This window comes from Nilaparvata lugens, chromosome 2 (assembly GCF_014356525.2).
Source record: "Nilaparvata lugens isolate BPH chromosome 2, ASM1435652v1, whole genome shotgun sequence".
In the NCBI taxonomy this organism is placed as follows: Eukaryota; Metazoa; Arthropoda; class Insecta; order Hemiptera; family Delphacidae; genus Nilaparvata; species Nilaparvata lugens.
Window position 1 is genome coordinate 66,902,598 of NC_052505.1, and position 26,509 is coordinate 66,929,106.

The 26,509-nt window shown below is 35.0% G+C and overlaps 1 protein-coding gene across 1 annotated transcript in view; it reads left to right on the forward strand.

The window, feature by feature from the left end:
* Positions 1 to 26,509, forward strand: part of LOC111049354 (ankyrin-3) — a 64,874-nt gene that overhangs the window by 37,390 nt on the left and 975 nt on the right. The window contains exons 5-19 of the mRNA XM_039420156.1: positions 136 to 299; positions 2,439 to 2,594; positions 3,777 to 3,905; positions 5,552 to 5,749; positions 9,645 to 9,842; positions 10,958 to 11,254; positions 12,602 to 12,898; positions 13,694 to 14,038; positions 16,359 to 16,703; positions 17,779 to 17,928; positions 18,610 to 18,750; positions 19,598 to 19,753; positions 20,644 to 20,742; positions 21,325 to 21,522; positions 23,329 to 23,530. Coding sequence (XP_039276090.1) covers positions 136 to 299; positions 2,439 to 2,594; positions 3,777 to 3,905; positions 5,552 to 5,749; positions 9,645 to 9,842; positions 10,958 to 11,254; positions 12,602 to 12,898; positions 13,694 to 14,038; positions 16,359 to 16,703; positions 17,779 to 17,928; positions 18,610 to 18,750; positions 19,598 to 19,753; positions 20,644 to 20,742; positions 21,325 to 21,522; positions 23,329 to 23,530 — 3,075 coding nt within the window. The remainder of the gene's footprint in view (positions 1 to 135; positions 300 to 2,438; positions 2,595 to 3,776; positions 3,906 to 5,551; positions 5,750 to 9,644; positions 9,843 to 10,957; positions 11,255 to 12,601; positions 12,899 to 13,693; positions 14,039 to 16,358; positions 16,704 to 17,778; positions 17,929 to 18,609; positions 18,751 to 19,597; positions 19,754 to 20,643; positions 20,743 to 21,324; positions 21,523 to 23,328; positions 23,531 to 26,509) is intronic.

A 26,509-nucleotide genomic window follows, 5' to 3' on the forward strand; every position in this document is an offset into this window, starting at 1 on the left:
CAACGACATCTTGTTGGTGTCGTGTCGTCGCAAAATCGGCTTGTGTGAAAACGGTCATTAATGAACAATACGATCTATTTTGCATTGTAATGCTTGTAATTTGATTGAAAAATAAGTAATTGATTTGTTTTGTAGCGGGACAGGAAGAGGTGGCCAGGATCCTGGTTGAAGAGGGCGCCGGTGTGAATGTGCAGTCGCTGAATGGCTTCACGCCGCTCTACATGGCCGCGCAGGAGAATCACGACGGAGTCGTCAAGTTTCTGTTGTCAAAGGGCGCCAATCAAGGCCTCGCCACTGAGGTACACTTATTTGATGGAAAGAGAACAGGCGTTAGCCCTATAATACTCATTATCTAAATTCAGTCGAACGCTTTGTCCAAAGCAAGGTTATGTTCTGATACAGTTTTCAAAATACAATTTTTATTTATCTTGGCTTTCTACACATGGGTGAAATATGGTGACCCTGAATATCGTCGTCGTCAGTCCTTGTGTTACACACTGCTGACCTTTTTCCTAGACTCCCCACCCCAAGATTTTCAAAAACACAGTCTGCGTCCTCAAAACCCCCCCTCCCACCTGTGACACTGTAGGCAGACGTTTTATGTTTCGAAATAACTTGTTACCTACTCAATTTCCAAACAAACACGAGATTAATTGCCCGATATGTAGCTTAGATATTGGCACTATATTGGGCATAGTTTTAAAATTGACAAACTATTCTCAAAGTTGAAAATTAAGCTTTCAAAGTTGTGAATAGTCTGAAGCATTTCACATGGAACCACAAGTGAACATGAAAAATTATAATATTTACTTGAAGCCCTGAGTTTAGCAACATTACAAGAATCGGGTCGTTTTACCTGAAATGCTTCATTCAACAGATGATGCTTTTTCTGTTAGAATTGAATGCTTTTATTTCTCTTGTTATCTACTTTTTTCTTGGTAAATCAAAGCTACATATTGAAAAAATGAAAGTTGATATTGATTGATAACATTAAATTTGACTCTTATCTCAAGTCATCCATTACAATATTTACAATAAAGCCTATTCCATATCCGTAGGCCACTATGCCATTGAATCGTGTAATGTTAAAATATGTAAGAGCACTGTACTATCTATTCATAGCACATTATAAAACTCAATGTAGAACGGCAAACCACTAGACTATAAAGTTTATTGTAAGTCGTGAGCCATAACAATGTACCAAGTAATTTTCATTTTTAATGAATTAGTCATTATAATAGTCATGTCGAGTACCGTACCGTACTGCAGAGATATGAATTAGAATGAAGCTGAGAAAAATGGATTTGAAATAGATAAATTCAGGCCACATGTTATGCTGATTGAAAGATATTTTAACAATTTTATCTTATTTGAATTTAGATTATTTTATTATGTAAACTTGAAATTCTATCTCTTCACAAAATTCTAAATCATTCACTATCTTTTAATAGCGTAAGCTGAATTTCTAATGAGTGTTTGTGAGCTCAAGCACAAATTCCAATTCAAAGAATCATATAGGCCGTCTCAATTGAGTAATTCATTACTTTTGATTAATGATTCAACGTAAAGTCTTGTGCAGTGTGAATCATTTTCATTAATGAGCATCGTATTGCTCAACTTCTTTCTAGTCGAATCCAATGAATATGAATAATTCAGTATGTGTATTCTCAATCAACATTGTGGTAAGATTGACTGACACAATTTGTTTAATGAAAATAATTTTAATTACAATATTGTACTGAATATGTAGAAATACGTTTTTGTATGGATTTTATGGAATTTAAGTTTTGTGTCAGATAAAACTATAAAGTTAGAAAAGACAACATATTCATATTATTGTGTATTTATTTAATCATCATCATTCATATATTCCATCAATACTTTTCTAAATCATATCTGGTGACATTGAACCAATAAAATTAATCGACCGAATAAAGTAAATTGTAGGTCTGTTTGGCAATAAATGTAAAAACTTGATTCGATATTATTGAATGTCTAATCAACTCAAACAATTTTTAATATTTTTATCAAATATTTTTTAATATTGGCCTCTTATTTTTGAAGTTTCAGATGAGTATTCGAAATTATACAACCTATTTTTGTTTGTAGTTTCCAACATGAAAACTTGAAGGTTGAGATTTGGAATAATCCATACTCAGTTTTTACTACAGTATTAACAAAACTACTCGTTGGAAATAGAGGAGTCAGACCGTCTCTCTGTGCTGATTCAATGGATGGCAATGACTTGTTATTGAAAAATAACAAAAATCATGAACAAGATGGATTTACTAACTTTCAATGAAATCTTAAAGAATTGAGAATTGTTACTTCTTTGAACTAGTACGCATCAAAATCTATAAATTGAGTAGTAAATGTTTGTATTGTTTGCTATTCAATAAATGAAAATTAATTTTTTATTGGGAATTGAAATGTTGCAGGATGGATTTACACCGTTGGCAGTAGCCATGCAGCAGGGGCATGACAAAGTGGTGGCGGTTCTGCTCGAAAATGATTCGAGGGGAAAAGTGCGGCTGCCTGCCCTCCACATCGCTGCCAAAAAGGACGATTGCAAAGCCGCTGCTCTACTCTTGCAGGTTAATTTGACAAATTCATCCAGTTTTTTATTAATTAAACTTCACTTTTCTAGACATTTTATAACTACCAATGTGAAGTGATAAAAAATTTATAATTTTGTGACAACCGTAACTAGTTTCTTGTTATTTAATAGTTTTTCTTAGCTGGTTGTTACAAGTATTTCTTTCCAATATGGATAAAACGTGCCATTCCTCCTCAACTCACTGTTAGTAGTGTTGTCATGGAGATTAATTCACTAAATCACCTAGGTGGCATTCACTAACCGCCATTGGTTCCACCCAATAAGTGTTGCTATAAGTTTATATTGAAAATCCACCATTTTCATAAAAACTATTCCTATTACCAGTTTTCAGGAGAAATTCACCATTTGAAATGAAAACAGGAAGTACAGTATTCTGTGAACAAAAACTTTTGTTTTGGTTAGAACAAAAAGTTTGGAAAGGCTAGAAAGGTTTCCGGCAAAGTTTTCAAGTTCAAGTTGATGAATCCAATAAAAATCTTCTTGCTTATCATATCTGAAACGTTGCATAATATCGTAACATTGGTATTTGAAAGTAGTTGGGTTGAGTACTTGAGCACTTTGAGTTTTATAGTACAACTTTTATATAAAAATTAATGAAATCGCTCAAAATCATGGTTTCCAGTCTCAAAATTCCCCAGTATTTTGATTTCACTTTCTCATTCTATTTTGATTTCATGGAGTGTGTAGAGCTGAAATACTTACTCAACGTTAGTCGAGTGATAAAATGTTGGGTTACACAAACCAAAATAAATAATCTGGGATCCTCCAGACCTGGTGCTCCACCACTTTGCTATTATCAGGTGACTCAATATATTTGAGCAACCCACGTCCCCTCTTGGACAAGTATTGAGGAAGTATAGATCATTCATAAATATGTTCTATTGGTCTGCCAATCACAAATTGATAATATTACTTGTACATTGAAGCTATTGAGTCTTATCACAGCCTTCAACTAGAGATAAGCCACCATATTTAACACAATTATTACAATTGCAAGTTCTTCATTCAATACTGAAAATGTGCAGGCTCCTCAGAGCCATCTCAAATTAGATCCTAGTAATTGTCAGATTGTGACTAATTCTCTCAATCAATCAAAATTCAAATAGATTGAATTAATATAATGAGGAAATTCTATTAAACCGATGATTTGAACTTGCAGAATGAACATAACCCAGATGTGACATCGAAGAGTGGCTTCACACCTCTGCACATAGCTGCCCACTACGGCAACCAGAACATAGCCAATCTCCTGCACCAGAAAGGTGCTGATGTCAACTATGCTGCCAAGGTTGGTTCCATTTCTATATTACATAAATTAAAACAATTATCACTGATATCGTTCTTAAATTTGACCTGACTAATTTGCTTGTTATTAGAAATACTTACATTTCGCCACACTAGAACGTAATGAGCTGTTTTTCTTATCTCATATGGAGGTCGAAAATGTTCTGAGCCTAGTGTCCCTATAGTGTTAAGATCTCTGACTGATGAATATCCTTGGTTGAATTACCACTCGGGAATATTTTTCTTCAAACAAATTTCAAGTTTCAATCAATTATTTATACACCATTCATCAAAATAAAAGCAATTAGTTACTGATCAGTCAAGGCGTCCGCGATAATCAAGACAGCTTCTTCACGTTAAATAATATCTTGAAAACACTCATTCCACATCTGAAACTGAAAATACAAAATTTAAAAAATGTACAAGTACACTTGACCATCAGAAAAAAGTTGTCGAATCTGCTAGAGTCATGCTCTGAAGCAATCATAACTGCACTTTTATTCTTTATTTAAATAATAAAAAATGAGCTTAAATAATAAAAAATGGGTATTTTAATTGTCAATTAAAATGAACACTATAACTTGATATGTATTATTCTGTAGTTTTTATATAACACAAAATACGATATTTTCAAATATATTCAAAACCTCAACAACACTGTATTCTTGCTATTCTTGATGTACTCTTGGAAAGACTGTATTTAACAACTGTATTCTTGCTCGTATCATTTTGTCTTGAAATTTTTCCTTCTGAACTGTCAACTTGACATCTGTTTCTTCATGGCTTCAATATGCTCCTTGTATCATGTTTGGAAATCTCTAGCTGTCTGTCCAAGTTGAACTTCATATGCCTGCTCCTCCCGTTATGGGCACGTTAAGAGCGGAACTCCTCTAAATAACATTTAAGAGTTTGAAATTGCTTTCTGGTGGTTCGGAAGCCACCTAAAGCTTTTGGTTCACTCATATTTTGTCATCAACCGGCTTATTATTTGAATTTATTCATAATCATCATTGGCTCGACAATCCAAAGCGGATCTTGGTCTCCTCTAACATTTACCTCCATTCTACTCTACCCATGGCAGCACGCCTCCAACTCCTGAACCCAACAACTCTTGCACCTCCGGCAACTGCATCCATCCACCTCAACCTTAGTCTACCAGGAGGCTTTCTACCTTCCATATTGTAAGCCATTATCTTTTTTTTGGGAATCCCTGATCATTTTTCAAGAGCAATATTGAAAAGCAGACATGTCAAGGCATCTCCCTGGTCCCTGCTTAAGACCGTTTACTGACTCAACCAGTTTATTAGCACAAACGCACAAACCGAGCAAAATCATCATCAGTAAAAACAAAATTATTAAGTTCAAGCTCGCATGAGAAAGTTGCAAATTTGCAACGAATGTATTTGGATATCTGGACGCTTTAAAAAAGCGGATATATTACTATTTATTCAATCATTTACACACACAACATTGCAAAATGAATGTACAATAATATATGCAAAACAATAACAGCAATAACAATTTAACAAATCAAGAACTGGTTCTGAAGCATTACCACCATGTGCATGATAGTGTTGGGCGTTTGCCTGTTTTTTCTCTTCTGGCTATTGTTTGCTCTATCCAATAAATAAATAAATAATGTTGTTACAGCACAACATTTCACCGTTGCACGTGGCGTCGAAGTGGGGCAAACTGTCGATGGTGCAGCTGCTGCTGGAGAAGGGGGCCAACATAGAGGCCAAGACCAGGGACGGCCTCACGCCCCTCCACTGCGCCGCGCGGTCCGGTCACGACCAGGTCGTCGACCTACTCGTCGAGAACAAGGCGCCGCTCTGCTCCAAGACCAAGGTATGCCACCATGCGATGCGAGCAAAAACATTTTCAAAACCAGGGTGAAAGATAGGAAAAGCTTTATAACGAATGTCATTTGAGAAACACCTCATGTCCAAAAAAGTAAATTTTTGGGAAACGACAAAAAACCTTTTAATTCCATCCACTGACATTTTTCACTCTTCTGGAGTTCATATAGGGTTGTTTGGGTGTTTAACGAGTTAACGATAATAAAAAAGATTTTAATATTTTCATTTTATGATTAAAAAAATTAATAACGCCACTGGAAATGTGTTGTTTCTCTAATGAATGGCCTAATATTATGTTGAAAGGTATAAGAAGGCATGAAATTAGAGATAATACCACATAACAAAAACTATGTTAAACCACATTAACAGAAACTATGTTAAAAACCACTTATTTATCCTACTAAAAGTAATATAAACTAGTAATAATTAATTATTTTTTTATTAATATTCTATTCAAAATACTTTTTTCATAAAAGTTCAATCTCATCTGCTTTAGTTGTCGGCCAATCATGAATTGATTTACTATGATACAGTTCATTATGTTATGATACAATATGAAAAAGTTCATATTTAGTTGTATTTTCAATTTCACATTAAAAATTGAGGTAACCGAAAAAAAATGTTGGGTATTTAGTGAAATTTGAATTTGAACGAGTCGAGAATGAGGTTGCACTCTGCTATAAAACTAAGATACCATGCCGAAAATTAATTTGAATTGTAACAGAAGATATGTTACATATAACACCACCAATATTGAATGTTCAAGAAGCCAGTTGATCTATTTACTAAAATAATAAACTCAATTCCGGTCCACCTTCTCACAGACTCTAGGATTAGTGGAAAAATAATACTGGATATAAATACTGGACCTACAGTAACATTTTCTTCAATATCGACGTATGAGGCTCAAGATTTCTGCTCAAACATTTCTCTAGCTATTTTTGTTAGAAGTTGACTCGCTTACAAATTTGGCTTGTCTTTATTTCTTTCTCTGTTTTTTCTCTTCCTCTTCCATTCTCTCCTCTTTCACTCCTCATCACCCTTCATTCCTTACATTTATACCCTTTACCAGCCTATTTTATGAGAAAGCATAGTTAGCTAGGTATTTTTCCTCCTTTAATTTTATTCAGCACACCCCACCATGAAGCCTGTTTTTTTTTATTTTTATAAGAAATTTGTGTTTTGATTATATTGTTTTTGTATTTTTATTCTTATTGGAAATTCGTATTTTGATTTAATTGTATTGAAGTTTCATTTTTATTCTCATTGTATATTGAATTGAATGAAAATATAATGTACTATTATAATAATAATAATATTGATATTAATAATAATAATGAATTGAAATTATAATGTACTTCATCCACTCCCATCTTCTTGGATGGGCACTTTAAATTGTCGGCCCCGGCAGTCGTAAGTCCCATTGAAGGCTTAAATTATATATTTTAGAGTTTCTCTGAAAATTCAACTTCGCCATTCTCAGTAACACAATGAACCATATCCGCCATGCTCAAATCAACTTTTTCTTTAAATTTGTCTTGAATCTTCATTGGTATACGTCTCGCTGAACTGGCATGTGGCATTGCGTCCTTTTTTAATCGAATTTTGCACTTGTCGGGGAAACAACCAAGGCCAGTAAACACATCAGAATACGTTTCAAAAAATACGTTCTATCCTTCACATTGTTGTTTCTACTTTGCTTCTGAACTTCATCAATTCGTTTCACCAGATTCAACTGAATACAAGCTTCAAGGCCTAGAATCGGTACTGTACTCTCTTTGACCACAACAAAGTTTATCAAATCAAATCTTTTTTCTGATTCCACTTGAGCAGTGAACTGACCCAGAGGTGAAATTTTAAATCCTCCGTATGCTTCTAATCGAACACTACTCTTTTTCAACCTACTCAATAACACACTGTCTTTCACAATTTCATATGGCAATATATTCACTTCTGCTCCTGTATCTAATTTGAAGTTTACTGGTTTATGTTCAATTAATAATGTTTTGAACCAAGCCTTTTCATTGACAGTGTTAACTAGATATACTGAATCAATAAACTCGTGAGCTTCTTCTATTGCTGTTGGATTTTCCACAACATTATGTAATGGTTGAGGTAGCCTTTGCTCACTCACTCTGAAATCATTTCTCCTAGCTTTATTCAGGCACATTTTGCTAAAATGATTCATCTTACCACATTTATTACAGCTTTTACCAGACGCTGGGCAGCTCCTACCTTCTACATGCTGCATTCCGCAATAGCCGCATACAATCTTCTGATATGAGTTTGTTATCCTTTTATCATACTTGGAAACTGGGTGCACTTCCTTTCGAGACTTTTCTTCATTTATTGACTTCTCATGTTTTTCACCTATTTCAACACTGCGACAATAATCAATTATTTTTCCAACGAGGCGTTGTCTCGCAACACACGTTGTTGCATTTCTTTCGACCTTAACCCCAATGCAATCATAGCTTTCAATAACTTATCCTCTTGTTCCCCAAATTCGCATCTTGTCACTAGCCCCTTCAATTGATAAATGATTGACAATGATAATAATAATATAATATCAACCAAATTATAAATCAGTAATAATTCATTTATAATGACCAATAACAAAAACTCAATTTTAATAGTGCTGTGTTCTGGGTTTTTGTAGGCCTTCACTACCATAACATTGGGAACACCATTGTGTTAGTTTTTCAAGAATCGATTTCAATTCCAGAAATTTCAGGTTAAGGTGGAGACAGAAGTTAAGTGAGTCAATGAAAAGAAGGACGAATTTAATCAAGGAAGACTTATTACCCTGTTTTTTCTTTTCTTACTATTGTATTTTTTGCTCTATCCAATAAATTAATATAGGAATTTACCAAATTCAGGAAAAGATGTGACGATGCTTATGAAAGACTAGTCGAATGGTTGGATGAGGACGTGTGTGATGAAGTTTTATTAGTGTATTTGTTCAATTTATCCAACGTCAATAAAGTTAGTACAGTTTGTTCCATTTTTATATGATAAAACAACTATCTCAATGTGAAGAACAACATTGATTCAAAATCATATCAAAAATGCTTCACATTTCTCAATAAAATTGAACTATGAACCTAAAATTTAAACAACCTGACAGGCGACAAGTCAGATGGGGCTACCTAAAAATACTTGTATACATACACAAATCACGAACCCTTGACGCCCTGAGTGAAACAATAACACAAGAAATTCGAGCGGTACCACGTGCAATGCTTCAGAGGAGTGTGGACAACTTCTCACTACGTCTACAGGAGTGTTTGGTCAAAAATGGACAGCCTTTAACTGAAGTTTCATTTCATAAATTATCAATGTTTTAATTTTTCCCCTTTAATTTTTATAATGGCAACATCCAAGGTACACACTAAAAAAAATAAATTTTGAGTTTCGTTTAAAAATGAGTGTGTAACTGTTATTTCATATCGTTCATACCTCCCTGATCAATCCTGTATAAGAAGATGGTATAGGGCGTTTATGTTCCAAATTTCACTGTTAACTCAAGCCGAAAGTCCTAGTAGTTCTTTTTCGGGAAGCTATGTGACGCAGTCTCTCATACTTACACTCTCATCCCATCAAAACATTAATAATAGACAGTAGTCGACAGTGAACGGTTTAAACCTATACCATGGGATATCTTTTAATGCTATCTTTTCTTTATGGTTCAAGCTTGCATGAGAAAGTCACAAATCCGCACTATGTGACAACGGAGATATTTGGATATCTGGAAGCTTTATAAAAACCAGTTTTACTAAGTCACTAAGTGCATAATAATTTTGTTCAATAACCTAATTTTTATTTTCTGACTATTGTTGTGTTTGCTCTATTCAATAAATGGATAAATAATAATGTTGTTACAGCACAACATTTCGCCGCTGCACGTGGCGTCGAAGTGGGGCAAACTGTCGATGGTGCAGCTGCTGCTAGAGAAGGGGGCCAACATAGAGGCCAAGACCAGGGACGGCCTCACGCCCCTCCACTGCGCCGCGCGGTCCGGTCACGACCAGGTCGTCGACCTACTCGTCGAGAACAAGGCGCCGCTCTGCTCCAAGACCAAGGTATGCCATGCGATGCGAGCAAAAACATTTTCAAAACCAGGGTAAAAGATAGGAATAGCTTTATAACTATGATACAAGAACGGAAAAAGTTGATATTTAGTTGTATTTTCAATTTCACCTTGAAAATTGAGGTAACCGTGCAAAAAATGCTGGGTATTTAGTGAAATTTGAATTTCACTAAGTCGAGAATGAGGTTGCACTCTGCTATAAAACTAAGATACCATACCGAAAATTAATTTCAATTGTAACAGAAGATATGTTACATAATTATAACACCACCAATATTGAATGTTCAAGGAGCCAGTTGATCTATTTACTGAATTAATAAACTTAATTCCGTTCCACCTTCTCACAGACTCTAAGATTAGTAGAAAAATAATACTGGATATAAATAACTGGACCTACAGTAACATTTTATTCAATATCGACGTATAAGGCTCAAGATTTCTGCTCAAACTGTTGAATGCAACGACATTCTTTAGCTATTTTTGTTAGAAGTTGACTCTCTCAAATTTGGCTTGTCTTTTTTTCTCTCACTCTTTCTCTCTCTGTTTCCTCTCTTCCTCTTCCATTCTTTCCTCTTTCACTCCTCATCACCCTTCATTCCTTACATTTATATCCTTTACCAGCCTATTTTATGGGAAACCATAGTTAGCTTGGTATTTTTCCTCCTTTAATTTTATTCAGCATACCCCTCCATGAAGCTTGTTTCTTTTATTTTTATAAGAAATTTGTGTTTTGATGATATTGTTTTTGTATTTTTATTTAATTGTATTGAAGTTTCATTTTTATTCTCATCGTATATTGAATTGAATGAAAATATAATGTACTATTATAATAATAATATTGATATTAATAATAATAATGAATTGAAATTATAATGTACTTCATCCACTCCCATCTTCTTGGATGGGCACTTTAAATTGTCGGCCCCGGCAGTCGTAAGTCCCATTGAAGGCTTAAATTATATATTTTAGAGTTGGAACCTACCCGGGTTCCCGAAAGGGACTTCCCACCAACAAAAGACATCCATACGAATATCTATTTTCATGTACAGTATTTAATTCTTGTTGATGTGTTTGAAATATGTTCAATTGAATTGTTTGTGTTGTTAGAACGGGCTGTCTCCACTGCACATGGCGTCACAGGGCGACCACGTGGACGCAGCTCGCATCCTGCTCTACCACGGCGCACCGGTCGACGAGGTGACGGTCGACTACCTCACAGCCCTCCACGTGGCCGCCCACTGCGGGCATGCACGCGTCGCCAAGATGCTACTCGACCGCAGCGCAGACCCCAATGCGCGTGCGCTCAACGGATTCACCCCCCTCCACATCGCCTGCAAAAAGAACCGCATCAAGGTCGTCGAGTTGCTACTGAAGTATGGCGCCTCCATCGAGGCTACCACTGAGGTAATTATCATTAGAATAAATCAAATGGTTAAAATAGATCATATAGATATAGACAGGACACTGGTAGAACTGTACATACACCAGCTCTTGTTTTGCTAACTCTGTCAACTTGGGAGTCCCTCAATACTGAGACTGAGAGATTTCAATTTGTCTGGTGTATGAACATAACCTAAAAGGTTCTGTTCAATTATTAGGTTTTTAAAGGTAAAAGGAAAGGTTTTGGCGTTTGAATGGCAATATGTTAATATTATTTGAAATGTGTTGATAATTTCAGATAATATATACACAAATAACGAAAATTTGGAATACTCTCATCTTTGAAATATCGCACTAATCTTACGAATGACACCCATCAACTACATCGTTGGGTCGGAGACTTTTTAGACCACACTTATACATAACTATGAAAAAATTTACACAACCTTTTTGAAAACGTGGGAAAAGCCTGTGGTGATATTTGATGGTGGCATAGGTGGTCTATGCGAATAGTGACTGAATATTTGCAAGTTCAACATTGAAGAGTGTAGGTGTTCTGTTTTAGAATACAAACCCCACCTCTTGTGCTTCAGTTAATAGAAGAGTTATTTTAGTACAGTGAGGTCCACGTTATAATGGCAGTCGAGAAAGATATGGGAACAGCATTGATAAGCCTCCTGTAGCTGCCTCCCATAGAGGGTAGCTGAAACCGGTATATCTGATGTAATATTAACTGTTCATTCTTGTATCTTGTTTGAAATTATCAATTATATTTTATTTATCAAGAAAATGTATTTCTAAATGATTGAATAATACATTTCTATGATTGGGATTATTATTTTGTTAATTCATCATATTTCTACATTGTTAGAAAACGATCTGGCAATGTTACAGAGCTAGGAAAGGATAGCACTATCCGCTTTGTCGAAATGTTGACAAGGATAGCAGCACTAACGTTAATCAAATACTGCCATTATAACGTGGACCTTACTATCAAATACTGCCATTATAACGTGGATCTTACTATCAAATACTGCCATTATAACGTAGACCTTACTATCAAATACTGCCATTATAACGTGGACCTTACTATCAAATACTGCCATTATAACGTGGACCTTACTATCAAATACTGCCATTATAATGTACTTCATCCACTCCCATCTTCTTGGACGGGCACTTTAAATTGTCGGCCCCGGCAGTCGTAAGTCCCATTGAAGGCTTAAATTATATATTTTAGAGTTGGAACTACCCGGTTCCTGAAAGGGACTTCCCACCAACAAAAGACATCCATACGAATATCTATTTTCATGTACAGTATTTAATTCTTGTTGATGTGTTTGAAATATGTTCAATTGTTTGTGTTGTTAGAACGGGCTGTCTCCACTGCACATGGCGTCACAGGGCGACCACGTGGACGCAGCTCGCATCCTGCTCTACCACGGCGCACCGGTCGACGAGGTGACGGTCGACTACCTCACAGCCCTCCACGTGGCCGCCCACTGCGGGCATGCGCGCGTCGCCAAGATGCTGCTCGACCGCAGCGCAGACCCCAATGCGCGTGCGCTCAACGGATTCACCCCCCTCCACATCGCCTGCAAAAAGAACCGCATCAAGGTCGTCGAGTTGCTACTGAAGTATGGCGCCTCCATCGAGGCTACCACTGAGGTAATAATTATCATTAGAATAAATCAAATGGTTAAAATAGATCATATAGATATAGATAGGACACTGGTAGAACAGTACATACACCAGCTCTTGTTTTGCTAACTCTGTCAAACTTGGGAGTCCCTCAATACTGAGTCTGACAGATTCCAATTTGTCTGTTGTATGAACATAACCTAAAAGGTTCTGTTCAATTATTAGGTTATAAAGGTAAAAGGAAAGGTTTTGGCGTTTGAATGGCAATATGTTAATATTATTTGAAATGTGTTGATAATTTCAGATAATATATACACAAATAACGAAAATTTGGAATACTCTCATCTTTGAAATATTGCACTATAACGTGGACCTTACTATCAAATACTGCCATTATAACGTGGACCTTACTATCAAATACTGCCATTATAACGTGGACCTTACTATCAAATACTGCCATTATAACGTGGACCTTACTATCAAATACTGCCATTATAACGTGGACCTTACTATGGATTAAGGTACATATTATAGCAAACTTTGTAATTGTTTAATTTTTTTTAGGAAATAAATTTTAATTGAATTAAGTAGCTGTTGTCTTCCCATAAATGGGACAATACATACATACAGTCGTCCCAACTGTAAAACTGTACATTTATATTAGCGACTACATTTACATCAATTTGTTTGTTTGTTTTAAAAACTTCCCAGTGGCTCTTTTTAGAGTATAGGAAATGTCAAAAATATCAAAAAATAAAAACTATTGTACTGTAGTTCTATAATAAATTGTCTAAATTTTTCATTTCAATAATTTCTTTGCAGTCGGGCCTGACACCACTGCACGTTGCCAGCTTCATGGGCTGTATGAACATCGCGATCTACCTGCTGCAGCACGAGGCGGGTGCCGACGTGGCAACAGTGCGCGGCGAGACCCCCCTCCACCTGGCTGCGCGCGCAAACCAAACGGACATTGTGCGCATCCTTCTGCGCAATGGAGCCAGCGTCGATGCGCGCGCACGCGAACACCAGACCCCGCTGCATGTCGCCAGTCGGTTGGGCAACGCAGACATCTGCATGCTATTGCTGCAGCATGGCGCTCAAGTCGATGCCACCACCAACGATCTGTACACGCCGCTGCATATCACTGCCAAGGAGGGACAGGATGAGGTGATTCACTTCATAATTTGATTAAAATTATGGAAATATAGTAAAACAGAAAACAATTGGAACTGTATCCAGCATCTAAAACAATATATTTATTTTACTTGTATTCTAAAACAATAATTAACTCACATTTGCGCACTTAACAATAAATGAAAAAAGTGGTATTGGCAATGTAGAGCTATAAACAACCTATTCCACTTGGGGCCAAATCCACCTTCCTAATTCCATGTTCAAATTTATTGTTATGTATTACATTCCGATTTTAAACTCAATAGGTGACTCGTCAAACTGAGATACAGCCCTTAAAGTCGTCCAAACGAAAATAGGTCCCTCAAGGTCGAAGGTTCCTCTTGACACCACCACCCTTCTCTCCCAACACTGTTGCCACTTTGTACTAAGGGTAGCTAGTAAAAGAGAAAGTAAATGTGTGTGAGAGAGAGGGAGTGAGAGTGAAGTTCTGTTCGTGTTCTGTTTTTTTTGTCTTCTATGAATTGTTTACTACGACGAGGACAATATAGTTCACAGTTTTATAAATACAATATTGACATATATACATATTATGTATTGTACATAATGATTCTTATATTATTATATATAATACATTTAACTTTCAACAGTTGTGTTGTTGTTTGAAAAAGAATAGAAGCATGGATGGGTTGAAATGTGAATAGGCCCAGTCATAATGATATCAATGAGTTTTTCTCATTGAGAAATATAATAACTGACAGTCTTTGTGATTAAAATAGAGAGAATGTTGAAAACGTTTTTATTTCTGAGTGAAGAATTGAAAGTGATTGATTATCGCAACAAGAGATAAGTTTGATAAGGACTGCTACTATTTCACAATGCAAGAGTCAGACTTCTCCAACACTCCTACTTCCAATACGATCCACCTACACAGGCTCTCATTTATAGTTTAGGAAAATTTCGCTGTTGTATGATCGCGCGTGCTCTGTCCCCCAGCAGACCAAGCCAGACCACCAAAATGCAGAGCAAAGCTTGTGCCAAGTTTACAAAAATTCACCTCAGCACAATATTTGCAAGGACCACTGCGATACAGAAACAAAAAACAAATTATTTGCCTTTCATAAAAATTAGTTTGCTTAAAATGCCAAATAAAGCTGAAAAGAGTAGGCTTATAAGCAATTAAGCGAAAATAGGGTGCTTGGAAATAAGAAAGTCCGACAAAACACGAGTATTACCCAAACTACAAGGCCAATGAAACCGATTGAAACAGGAATAAAAGAAACTATAGAATTTGAAAAGCTTTACAATTAAAACTTGGAAACAGATTAGAAAGAAGAATCAAAATAGGAATAATAGATTAAATATTTTTTAAATTTATTATAAGTAAGCAACACGGTATACTTTAAGAATTTTTAATTATATTGTTAAGATAATTATTAGTTAATGAAAAGGGCAATTTGGTGTATTTAAATTCAGTTTAAGAAGAGCTGAAAAGTTGTACTCGTATTATAAAAATTTGGCAAAAAGAACTTTAGAATTAATCAGAGCGTATTAAGTTCGTGTTCTTAAAAAGTTATAAATGTAACAAAATAGTATTTATTTGGGATAAATTTAAAAAATGGATTAAATATAAAAAACAAAAAACAGTAGTTATTACTTAATTAAAAAATGATATTTTGCTTATTAATTTGTTGTTGATAGAGTTATTATTAATAGACTATAAATACGAAAAAAAATCTGATATTAATTACGGTGAAAACAGAAAATATTGAAAGATTACTGTTAGAAATTATTTTTTTGAAATTTGGAGTATTTATCAGTTACTGTTTGAAAAAGTTTTTAAACTATAAAAGTGTTAGGTTAAGAAATACAAAAACCGAAAATGAAAAACAAGCAGCAATCTTATCACAGAGCAGCAGGAATTCAACACAACCACTCGGCACCACGGCACGATAACAACTGATAAATACTGCCATTATAACGTGGACCTTACTATCAAATACTGCCATTATAACGTGGACCTTACTATCAAATACTGCCATTATAACGTGGACCTTACTATGGATTAAGGTACATATTATTGCAAACTTTGTAATTGTTTTTTTTTTTAGGAAATAAATTTGAATTGCATTAAGTAGCTGTTGTCTTCCCATAAATGGGACAATACATACATACAGTCGTCCCAACTGTAAAACTGTACATTTATATTAGCGACTACATTTTCATCAATTTGCTTTTTTGTTTTAAAAACTTTTCAGAGTATAGGAAATGTCAAAAATATCAAAAAATAAAAACTATTGTACCGTATTTCTATAATAAATTGTCTAAATTTTTCTTTTCAATAATTTCTTTGCAGTCGGGCCTGACACCACTGCACGTTGCCAGCTTCATGGGTTGCATGAACATCGCGATCTACCTGCTGCAGCACGAGGCGGGTGCCGACGTGGCAACAGTGCGCGGCGAGACCCCCCTCCACCTGGCTGCGCGCGCAAACCAAACGGACATTGTGCGCATCCTTCTGCGCAACGGAGCCAGCGTCGATGCGCGCGCACGTGAACACCAGACCCCGCTGCATGTCGCCAGTCGGTTGGGCAACGCAGACATCTGCATGCTATTGCTGCAGCATGGCGCTCAAGTCGATGCCACCACCAACGATCTGTACACGCCGCTGCATATCACTGCCAAGGAGGGACAGGATGAGGTGATTTACTTCATACTTTGATTAAAATTATGGAAATAGAGTAAAACAGAAAACAATTGGAATTGTATCCAGCATTTAAAACAATATATTTATTTTACTTGTATTCTAAAACAATAATTAACTCACATTCACGCACTTAACAATAAATGAAAAAAGTGATATGGGCAATGTAGAGCTATAAACAACCTATTCCACTTGGGGCCAAATTCACCTTCCTAATTCCACGTTCAAATTTATTGTAATGTGTTACATTCAGATTTTAAACTCAATAGGTGACCACTTATCGCCGTTCACTGAGATACAGCCCTTAAAGTCGTCCAAACGAAAATAGGTCCCTCAAGGTCGAAGGTTCCTCTTGACACCACCACCCTTCTCTCCCAACACTGTTGCCACTTTGTACTGAGGGTAGCTAGTAAAAGAGAAGGTAAATGTGTGTGAGAGAGAGGGAGTGAGAGTGAAGTTTTGTTCATGTGAGGAGTATTTTTTGTCTTCTATGAATTGTTTACTACGACGAGGACAATATAGTTCACAGTTTTATAAATATTTGTATAATGTATTGTACATAATGATTGTATTATATTATTATATATAATACATATAACTTTCAACAGTTGTGTTGTTGTTTGAAAAAGAATAGAAGCATGGATGAGTTGAAATGTGAATAGGCCCAGTCATAATGATATCAATGCGTTTTTCTCATTGAGAAATATAATAATCACCTCCTTACTCATAAATGAACAATTATTGTGGAAAACATTATGAACACCTTCAACCTTTCAACACCATAGTGGCTATACTGGTGACAGGTAGTGATGGAAAAGAGGAAGAGGGCAGGTAGGAGAAGGAAAGAGAGATCTTCAGGGTTTTGTTTAGAAATTTAGTCAATGTATACAGACGGGTAGAGTGAGGGGTGGACATCAGTGGCAACATTGCAGTAACCTTGAGGGACCTATTTTCGTTTGGAAGATTATAATGTTTATGACTTGATTACATCTTGGATCTGAACAATTATAAATAGTAAATCGTCTTTGATGTCAGTAGGTATTGAATAAAATTCTATTTTTGAATGTTGTAGGTGGCTGCATTACTGATTGAGAACGGAGCATGTCTGGCGGGAACCACCAAGAAGGGCTTCACTCCACTCCACCTGGCGGCCAAATATGGAAACATCAAAGTTGCACGACTGCTCCTTCAGCGCGATGCTCCCGTTGATGCACAAGGAAAGGTTTGTTTTTTCAATCCCAGAATACAATTATGTTCAGTTGAGAATGTGTTAGGGTCATTCATATTTCAATTCCAGAATTGAACTTTGTTCAGGTGAGGAAAGTTTAGTGCATACCAATTCGTTCCTATTTTTGAATCGTACTACGTACACTCAGTTGTTCAAGTTAAACTAATCAAATAATTTATCCTTCTTCCAATTACTTAAAACGCGAGAACATGAGCTGAAATATGTAATGCTTGATTGGTATTGTTAAATAATTGGTATTGTTAATGATTGGTATTGTTAAATGACTTCGTAACTAATGTTTTATAAAACGTGTTATCACTTTTCTTATATTCATGTTCTGTCTCAGTTTAATCTGACATTTATTTCACTAAAGTATCAATCGATAAAGCAATCACTAATTTATGCATTCAACAAAGATTGGACTATATATAAGTTTGAATTAGCTTGAACAAATGCAATAATCACTAATTATAAGACCAGGTTATTCATGATTTCCAATCAAGTTGCATACGACTCTTTGATTTCATGTGATTCTGAAGAGTATTCTATGTATTTTTGTTGTAATTTTCAGAACAGTGTAATAACACTGCACGTGACTTGACAATAATTATCAATCAAACTGCATACGGTTAATTGATTTGATGTTATTGTGAAAACTATAATTATTTGTTTCAGAACGGTGTAACCCCATTGCACGTGGCTTCACACTATGACAACCAGAACGTGGCTTTGCTTCTACTCGACAAAGGTGCTTCGCCCCATGCTACCGCCAAAAATGGACACACTCCGCTACACATAGCCGCTAGGAAAAATCAGGTCAATTATTCAACCTAACGGCTATAAATCTATAAATTTAGTTACATGATAAAAATACAGATTCAGTTATTGCCGAAAAATTGTGTTACACAATAGGTGGATCAAATTCACTCTGCCAAATAATGTAAATGTTACACAATAACTGAATCGAATGTAGATTCATTTATTGACAAAAAAGTTGTGTATTAGACAAAACTACATCGGCACCGTTAGCCAAGCATGGCCTGATCGTTATGTAGATCAATTAATTATTAATCTTGAAAATTACTAATTATTTTAATTAATAAGTGAGTGGTTTGCTTTTAACCTTGCCTTTTAAGGCAAGGAAGATGCCTTGAGTATAGAAATGTGATTTGTGTACACCAATAAAACCAAGATAAAAAGATAACATAATTAATTTTATTGTGTTTTTGATCATTAGAAGATTAGAAATACTAAGGCGTATTTGAAATTATTATGATGTGATTCTTTTTTAAACAAATCATGTATTGTAATTTACTTGTCATATGGAAAAATCTGCTATGATGAAGATTGAGATAAGAATTGGTTTCATTCATAAATTAGAATATGATTCTTCTCATGTTTTATGTTATATTATGAACAGTTTTGACGATAAATCATTAAGAATTTTAAATGAATTTTTCAAATATAAGTTGTAACTTATTTTCGCTCAATACGCTCCAGTAATATCAAAATTCGATTTTCTTGTTATGCAAAAACTATTATTTTAGAAATAATTGATGTATGCAGGAACTACAGTCCTACAACATGTGTAATAACAGTTTTCAATTTAACAGAGTTCTCAAGCAATGAATTATAATTGATGATTGGGTAATATTGGTTATAGATGGAAATAGCGACGACGCTGCTGGAGTATGGAGCACATGCCAATGCCGAGTCGAAGGCTGGCTTCAGTCCTCTGCACCTGAGCGCACAGGAGGGCCACACCGACATGACGTCACTGCTCATCGAACACCAGGCCGATGTCAACCATCAGTCAAAGGTTCATATCCAAACTTTAATTCATTAACAAACATAAAGCCCCAGTTAAATTCACGGTTGCACAAATGCACAAATTAAAAGTTGAATTTTAATCGTAATTAATTTCACGAGAACCAATCAGAGAAGGCTTTTTTGAAAAGAATACATCTCTGATTGATTCTCGTGAAATTAATCACAATTAAAATTTAATCGGCACATATAATGTTATTATAATCAATATTCATAGCAATATTGCAGAATTGCTGTGTTTCGGTATGATTTGTGAGCTTCAAACTCTCCTGCCAGGGGCCATTTCCTGGTATAGCTACTATAGCTGCTGTTAATAGTCGCTAGACAAATTGATCGTTGTGTGGGTTAATGTGAGCCAAATATTTTTCTTCTATGAATAAGCTTTCATATTTCAAATCAAGTCAAGAAGGAAACATTTTCTCCTATTAATTGTAAGGAAATGCTAGAACGCTCAATAAATAATATAGATTTAGATGTTTGCTAAGAAATATTTAAAATTACCTTGACTTTTACATCACTTACAACTACATATTGAGTCTGCAAGACGTATCCGTTCAAGTATAAAACATAATTTTGTTCTTTGATAATTTATGTCATTTAACTCTTGGTTACTTGCTGATATTACTTGTTGTGTACTCAATTTGGCATTTATAAATGTCCTGTATTATAGATATGCTCATAATTGACCTCATTCTCAGTTTCAATTTTTTAACTCTCAAGACTTGAGTTGTATTGATGTGCTAGCACTCTTGATTCCTAACAACCACCCCTGCCCTGCCATATGATATAAGGTGCCCTGGAACAGATTTGTACTGTCGAAAAATGTATTCTTTGAGTTCTTAATGTTTATGTTTGTGATATGAGAAATGTTTCATTTTCTAGAACGGACTGACGCCGCTGCACTTGTGTGCCCAAGAAGACAAAGTGAACGTCGCGTCGATTCTCGTCAAGAATGGTGCCAAAGTTGACTCCACAACAAAAGTAAGTAGTTAATAAGTTTTAAACGAATTCCAAATTCCCAGGAGTAAGATTGCCTTACTTCATTCGATCATTAGTGTAATGTGATTTTTGAAATTCTGAAATGTTTTATTGACAAAAATTTAGTACCTGATTTACTTAGATTTGGACGTCTCATCATTATTTGCTGTTTCCAAGTTCTTAAATTGAAGATTGGATTTACAATTTTAACTTACTATCAGAGTTTAATTATTTTCCACTCTTATACCATCAGATACAAAGCATTTAATATTTTATATACTCATTACTTCACTTGTTTGAAGTAAGATTGGTTTCATGATGGATAAAAGTAAATTGTTGAAAAAATTCAAAAGTAATAGCTCGATACAAATGATTTTTCATAAAATATATTGTGAAATAATCTCTGTAATGTCTAACGTCTTTCTAAATTGAGTAGAATTTCATCTCCTTGTTAAGCAGCCTATTCAAGGTTTGTTGAAGGTAGCTTATTGATTCAATAGACGTTGTTTCTATTCTATTTTACTGATTGTACTACTTTAGTATAGTGTTTTATTGATGGAAAACGTGTGTGTTTGTGGTTTTAAGGCGGGCTACACACCGTTGCACGTGGCGTGCCACTTTGGCCAGCTGAACATGGTGCGCTTTCTGCTGAGTCAGGGTGCCAATGTGCAGGCGGCCACCAGTCTTGGTTACACTCCCCTCCACCAGGCGGCGCAGCAGGGCCATTCGCTCATCATCACCCTGCTGCTCGAGCACCATGCCAACCCCAACGCTCAAACCAATGTTAGTGCTATGCTATGCTACCAACATTAACTATCCAAACTACTGTTCTAATCTGTATGAAACTGTTCTAGCTAGAATAATTTGCATGTATGTTCCATAGAAGTTAACGACAAGTTTAACTTAATCTATGATCAAATCAATCGATGGTCGCATTCAGTAATCCTGTACACAAGTGATTGTTCCACATGTAATTAATAAATGACTATCGGCCGGTTGCAAAAAAAGCCTGTTAAATGTCAAGAGAACCAATCAGAGAAGGCTCTTTTGAAAGGAATGCTTCTCTGATTGGTTCTTGTGGCATTTAATCACGGTTAACATTTAACAGGCTTTTGTGCAACTGGGCTATTGTCTATCTATCGTATTGCTTGAAGTTGAAGGTGTATATATATTTTGTCGATCATGATCTAAATTTCTAATTACAAAGAAATGTCTAGGTTTTCTACCCACGCCTTAGCGTGGTCCGTCATATTGAAAATATTTTCAAATGTTCCATTGAAGGCTCTGGGGCATGCATTTATTATGTGGTCGATGTTCTGCACAGCAGCACCACAGTCACAAGCTGGAGAATCAACCCATCCCCATTTGTGTAGCAGGTCAGCGCATCTACCATGCCCAGTAATTAGGCGATTTCGACGAAGCCAGGTGCGGCGTGGTAGCTCAAAAACATTGAGTCTCAGTGTTGGATCCTCAGGCTTGAAAGGTGCTCTCAAAATTCATTCCTCCCACTCTCTTTTCCAGTTGCCTGATTGGCTGAATGAGCAGTCTGATAGCTCTTTAGCTAACTGCCAAGGGAGCTTTCTTGAAGGAAGTCTTCCTGTGTGTGCTTCTATATATTGATGAATGGGGAGATGTGGTTTTCCCTGCAGAGTTGACCATGTTCTCAGTAAATCACTCATTCTTCTTATGTGTGAGGGGACAATGTTGCTTAGAACCGGGCTATTGTGTTACAATTGGATCATATGATTGTTCAAACTACTATCACCTCTATTAAATGACATGCCGAACGAGTTTGAACGTAGGGTTTAAATCAGTTATAATCTGCAGTATCCATGATGTATTCAGTACATAACAAGCTGTCTTGGGCATTAAAATAGCTTTCCGCTCCTTTCAACTCGGGCTGAGAAGCTGAATGAGCCTACTACATATGTGCAATATTGCAAATCTCCCTAGCGAATTTTATTTTAGTACAGGAGGTTATGTTTAAACTCGTACAGGGTCAAGAATTTTGTAAAGCATATTATACTGGCAGATGTGGAATTATTGATTGAATCTAGAAGTGAATAGAAGATGAACAGTATTGAAAAAAAGGATTATGTGACACAATTATATGTTTTAAAAAAGCTACCACATTAATTGTACGAGTATTATTATGAGTCATTTTTACTTTTTAAGAATGTGTAATAAAATGTATGGAATATTGAATAATTTCTCTCAAAAATTTGAAAGAAAGGCAAATGCACTTTGTACAAACTTTTTGTTATTATTGGTCCAGCATGACATTTACATTGGCTTTCATGAAAATTTACCTGAATGCAAAAAATACAATGCTCTTGTCTATTCTTATCATTCATATTTTCTGGTGTAATGGCACTTGGACTTCGCTTGATTCAAGGACTGGCACCTAATGGACCATAAAGATCTAATGGTCATTAAGTTTTATAAGTCTTCTCGAAACAAGGCCTATTTTTTGCGTTTGTTTCTTGTCTGTTATCTTCAATGCACGCAAAGGCTCTTCATAGTATTTCAATTTCATTCTGTACATCTTACTATACATTTGTACTAATAATAACCTATTGCCTTCTGCAGAACGGCCAAACAGCTCTGAACATAGCGAACAAACTCGGCTACATAACCGTCATCGAAACGCTGAAAGTGGTGACTGAGACGACCACGATAACGACCATCACCTCCACCACCACCACCACCACCACAATCGAGGAGAAGTACAGAGTGGTGGCTCCCGAGGCCATGCAGGAGACCTTCATGTCCGACTCGGAGGATGACGGAGGTAGGCGCATTCTTGTATTCCATCTCTATAATACAAATTCTCTGTTTTCTTCCGTCTCACAGCAAGTTATTGTTGCTCTGTCACACCTCTCCTTCTCACTCTTCAGTTAGCTTTGATTAGTAGCGACTGGTCGAAGCAACTTTTCAAAAGTGTTTGTTTTTCAATAACTTACAAAAATCTTCAGTTTATTCCATTGTTTTTGGTGTGGTTTCATATGGGATTTTTTGTTATTAAAGTGTGTCGAATCATTAAAATAATTGAGAAATTGATCCATTTTAAAATAATTAAATGACTAATTAATAATATTGATAATACATTGATGTTAATAATTATTGATATAGTAGATACAGGCTATACTTATACTTCAGGCTGAAGCCAAAAACTACTTTAAACTGGAATTCAAAGCGTTCAAAAGCTCAAGCTGTAAGTGTTCAAGAATTCACAAAAGCTTTCCTTACTTGCTTATGTTTTTAGAAAAAAATTGCTCTAATGATTTCCTTTCACAAAAACTTGAAGCTAATTTTCAAAGCCAAAGTCATCTTGAACCGTAAATAATCCCGAAACATGAAATATTACAATTTATTGAACTTGGTTTTTGCGACGAAATTAATACCTTCCTTCTTGGCTTTATTTCTTGAAAACTATTATTTTTTAAATTAATTCAATCATGCCGTAAGAACAGCACCACAGGCTTCTGTCCAAGTCTGCCACTTGTCAATAATCTAGTATACAAATCTTAGAAGTATGGGTTCAGTAGAATTGGTTTTAATCGATTTTTAATGTTGTTTATTATTATTTACGGAGTGAAGTGATAATTTTTAATCTTTGTGAAGTGAAATTATATCCATTAGTTCGTATACCACCTAGAGCTGTAGGCCAACTGATTACTCACTTCTCACTATACACGCACAAGCCCAGAGCTCATGTGGACATCATCCTCTGCAAAAAATAATTTAATAAGAATGAGCAGTAAACCAATAAGCAGTTTACATAACTAGGCGATCTACAGTAATGAAAAAAATAGGTGTTTATTAGAAATAAAAAACATTTTAAAATAAATTCATACACCATAATGATTCTACGTTCCATAATAATTATTTATGCTTGACTGGTCGCTTCTAATAACACTGTTTGCCTTTTATAAATGTGTCAAATTTATATGTTAAATACCCGTCACCCCTACGTTTCATTCATTGTTCTGTATTTTGTTGCTCTCTGAATGTACAGTTTTGTTACATTGCATGTGTCTAAACTTTCTATGTATAAAATATCACAAATATTATGAATTCTTAAATTATTTTGACACAAGTAATATGTAATATTAGACTTGATTCTGTTTTTTCAATCCAATTTATCAATATCCGCAACGATTCGATAAAAATCATGCACTGTTGACTGATTTTTGAACTTACCCTTACCTTTTCAGTTAATATAATTTATGTTTCTCTAGTTTCTTTTTGATAAATACTACTTAAAAATTATCCTTCGAATAATAAAAATAACGATCTATATTTGAATACAAATCTATAGTATGAATTCTAATTCTCTTGATCTTATTATTGTCAAAAAATGCTATATAAACATTGTTTTACTAAACATAATTATTTGTCAGAAGCAATCGATTTATTTTCATTTATTAAAGTTTTCTCTAATTCGGTGCTTGAACGTTCCCTTCTATTCCTTGATTATTTTATTTGGTTCTACTTCTTGATTCAACCTTTTATTATATTACTGAAAATGAAAATTCTTACAATTATTCTTTATTGCAAACTTTGGTTAAAAATTCTTCCCCAATTAAGGCTCTTACTCCAAAATAGCATATCGCTTTTCTGTATTGGATTATACATGATTCAATTTACATAATTTCAAATTTGCTCGTCCCAACAACAGTAACTAACTTTATAGAAGTACAATATATTATTACGTTCAATTATTCTCCATTTACTAGCTTATAACATTATGGTTTCAACCGTCTCTTGAGATGTCATAGGCTGTAGTGAGTTAACAATAATAATAATTCACCTGCAGAATTGAAGTATAAATGAAAGACTTTTGAAATGTATAAATCTGTATCATATGCATTTAGATTTGTGCAAATCTGTAAAAACGTGTACCATTTGTAAAAATATTTAATATATATATTGTTTATAATACAAAATGGGTAACTACTTCTTTATTATTCGAGTTACAAGGTTTGAGTGACTTGCGCTTTGCTTGAACATACTAGTTGATTGGCATTCAAAAATGTGAATTTTTCGTATACATTCATTTGAAAAACATCCATTTAATTCTATAGAAATGAAATCCATTTGAAGAACTCTTATTAATTAGAAAACGTTCACCTTATTCATCTAAGTTCTTGATGCCAACCTCCAGACTTAGCTCCGTACTCTGTATTATTTTTTTTCGCGTATCACAGTGCTGTCGAATAAAATGTATTTTCTCCATCAATACTTATTTAATAATTATGTTGTAACTGTCTTCGATAAATTTCTAATAACCCTACTGAAACCTAACCATAAAATAGGATCTATTTATAGACAAGTGAATTTTTATTAAGTGATTTAGAGTGATTTTTTTCTATGACCAATCATTATTTTTACCAGTGTTAAATGAAAGGAAACAATTTTTTTTAAACATTGACTGTTGTGCTGGATCTTTTTTCTTTTTTCAATGTTTTCTCATTCTTTGCACTCTTTGATCTTTTACCATCTCGATCTGCATGATCAATACGATTGCTGCAAGATTTTATGTGTTTCCACACTAATGCAATTCGTTTGTCATTTTATGTTTTTGTGTTTCCATTATTGAATTTTTCAAACTCTTGTTGGTTGTTTGCATTCCCCTACCTGACTAATTTTTGGAATTTTTTCTCGATGTTTAAATCTGGTTTAAATCTTCATGGAATTCAACAACAGTGATATCATTATTAGATGTGTGAAGGATTATTAATTTTTTTTCTGTAAATCTCAAATTTTT